This window comes from Zingiber officinale, chromosome 6A (genome assembly GCF_018446385.1).
Source record: "Zingiber officinale cultivar Zhangliang chromosome 6A, Zo_v1.1, whole genome shotgun sequence".
In the NCBI taxonomy this organism is placed as follows: domain Eukaryota; kingdom Viridiplantae; phylum Streptophyta; class Magnoliopsida; order Zingiberales; family Zingiberaceae; genus Zingiber; species Zingiber officinale.
The window spans coordinates 79319764-79322660 of NC_055997.1; the positions used below are offsets into that span (position 1 = coordinate 79319764).

Genomic DNA, 2897 nt, shown 5'->3' on the forward strand with positions numbered 1-2897 from the left:
CTAATGATTATGCCGTACACAGGATTTCATGATAGAAGATCTTGCCGTCACATCATGGAGAGGTTGGTACAGTAGCGGTATGGCCTCACGTATGCCCTTCTGACAGACCCATACCTGGGCATGGTCGAAAGCAGGAGATTGCTTCGATTGGCGCGCCCAGGCTTCTTGGAGAGGTCTATATAAGGTCTCCATTTCTTCACCGGAGGTACGCGAGTCTTCATTCTGCAGCCACCTCCTTCATCCATTCCTCGCCTGACTTGAGCGTCGGAGGGCCGTCGCCGGGACACCCCCCCCGGCTCGGTTTTGTTGCAGGTTCGCCGGAGCGCTCGAGGGTCCAGCAGGGAGCGCCACGTCCCCAGCGTTCGTTGACTCCTGGTTCGGACAGGATCACCATATATACAAAAATATACAAAATGAGTTGTTACTCATCAAAATGAACATGTTTTCCATTACTGTTCTCCATATACATTAAATCACATGTTTTCCATTTGCTGTTCTCCATATGACTTTTAATTTACAAATTAGCAAGGCAAGCTACATCCTAACAAATCTCACTTCTTGCATCAAAAAAACTCAAGCCTCACAAATTGCCGACCTGCAAGAGAAAAATTTAACAAAACTTATCAAATTCCAGAATTCCAGATTATAGTATACATGACAACACGAATTCCCGGAAAACAAACAATACAACATAGAACAAATATTAGGTGTTGTTTCATGCTACACAAGTCAAACAAAATGATACAAATCAGTGTGTATCAAGAAACAGTCGGCAACATCCATTCACGCAGGACAAAATTACATTATACTCAACACAAAAGAAGGAATGATCTTTTCTTCCTCGAGAATTATACCTCCTTGTCACTCGTTTGACCAAACTAACATGCAGTATATAGAGCAAACTATTAAGAAATCAAACTACAGAATATAGATGTTTTCTATAAAACGTTAAAGATGTAAACTCATCCTTACCACCTTGCATACATGGAGACTGTGAGATAGGAGGAAACACAGGATTGAGTCATGGCATATAGATGAAAACCATAAGGAGAGAACAAACAAGAAATTTGTAGATCAACTCATAAGATACAAAAGGTCATCATCTAACAATTCATAAAGAGATAACTTCCACATTGTCAGTCCTTGCATAATTCAGAAACAACTAAATAAGCTACTTACACAACCCAACCATTATTAATTTTGGACCACAAAGAAACATACCAAGAAACACTGTTCGATGCATGTTTGGCAACCATTTTTTAGGAAAAGGAAGTAGAAGTCCTGACCATAGATAACACATGGTTGCCAAACAAAATTATAAAGACACCACGACTTTACCTATAACTAAATTCATAAAATGTTTAATCAGCAAGATAACACATGGATGTATATTAGGTATTGACATATCAAAGCAAAAGATGAGAACAAAGAGAGGCAATAAATAAGGGAAATGTCAGCTAATTCTGCTCATGGTAGAAATGCAAGAATGAAGTATTGAGAAAAGGAGATAGCTAGCTGTGAACAAACAAATTATTGGCACTGAGGAATCAAAATCAATACGTCATGGAGTCACAAACAAAGTGTTAAACCATCTTTTGAAGTCTAGTAATTTATGCCTAGTAATGAATATAGTCTGTACGCAATCCACCCATTCAGACCACAACATCACTGAATCTGCCCATAAATCACATGTTTTCCATTAATGTTCTCCATATGTAGGTACTGCATGAACTATAACCAGAGAATAAATATTTCGCATAGCTCTAATATCTTGACATGAGAGAAGGATTTCCAGAATTTCAGGACAACACTCAATGTCTGCAAAACAGAAGAGAAAAAATTTATTCAATATAAACTTATGCAATACAAACTTATAGTCTCTAAGAAATAAAACTTATGCAATACAAATTCTTGTTGTGGCATTACTTAATTAGTCACAGTCAAGTTGTAGAATTAATCATGTTCTAGATAATAATGGTGAGGAACCTTTCTCTTCAAATAAGCAAGGTCACTGTTATAGGCTTCCAATGTAGCACCTTCATCTCCTTGTATCATATCAGGATGAGCCTCTAAAATGGAAAATGTATTTAGGAATAACATTCATGGTCAATATGAATAACTAAATAACATTTGGATTGAGATTGTTCTAAATTGACTTGGATACCCAGCAACAGTGATACCAAAATAATCTCCATACTTAGCTCGAATATGCTGCACCTGTAAGCCAATTGCAAAATACATCCATTAACACAATAAAAAAAATGTCTAAAATAAGATAAACTTTCTAGTACAAATACTTAATCGCTAAAAAAACAAGACTATTACTTTCATTGATCATGGAGACCATAGCCCACATATTTAGTTATGTATATTTCAAAAGGACAATTTACAAAATTAGTATATCTTGATGTTCAGTGTTCAGTCAGTGAAGATAAAAGATAAAGAGGATTCTCAACAAAGGCCACTTGCGAGCTATTAAAATCCCCATAAATGAAGCCAAAAGACTTTAAAATGTATGAAAGAAGTATACCAGATCAAGGGCGCATGCAAATCCACCAGCCACTTGAACAAACTTATCTTGACCATGAGGAGGATCCCCCTTGAGTGCCAGGACATTTTGAATACCATTGGCCTTGATGGTATTCAGAGCATGGTCGATCTTCTCCATAGGCATATTCATGCATGTTAAGTGCATAATAGTTTCCATGCAGACTTGCAAAAGGAAGTCAGGAACTCACGAACAGCAAGCAAAATTGTGGTCTCAAAATATGCCTTCGAGCTTGTGGATTTGGAACTATTGGGCCATAAATTTTGTATAAGTAAATTCACGAAAATGTTCTTCCTTAGAATAAATTCACCACGAGAAATATGAAATCCCACGAAGTTAATCATTACAA

The 2897-nt window shown here is 37.0% G+C and overlaps 1 protein-coding gene across 1 annotated transcript; it reads right to left on the minus strand.

The window, feature by feature from the left end:
- Nucleotides 1-580: 580 nt before the first annotated feature.
- LOC121994967 (methylenetetrahydrofolate reductase 1-like) lies at nucleotides 581-2668 on the minus strand. The gene is made up of 4 exons (XM_042548837.1): nucleotides 2531-2668; nucleotides 2157-2217; nucleotides 1987-2069; nucleotides 581-595 (listed from the first exon to the last, which is right to left on the minus strand). The coding sequence occupies exons 1-4, from the start codon at nucleotides 2666-2668 to the stop codon at nucleotides 581-583; spliced, it is 297 nt and encodes a 98-aa protein (XP_042404771.1).
- Nucleotides 2669-2897: the final 229 nt, after the last annotated feature.

What these genes read in the sequence shown, in the direction of transcription:
- LOC121994967 (XM_042548837.1), bottom strand. Translation starts at nt 2,668, where the DNA reads ATGGAGAAGATCGACCATGCTCTGAATACCATCAAGGCCAATGGTATT. An exon ending in TTGCATGCGCCCTTGATCTG is followed by an intron (nt 2,218 to 2,530) that starts GTATACTTCTTT and finishes ATTGGCTTACAG; the next exon opens with GTGCAGCATATTCGAGCTAA. An exon ending in CACTGTTGCTGGGTATCCAA is followed by an intron (nt 2,070 to 2,156) that starts GTCAATTTAGAA and finishes TTTCCATTTTAG; the next exon opens with AGGCTCATCCTGATATGATA.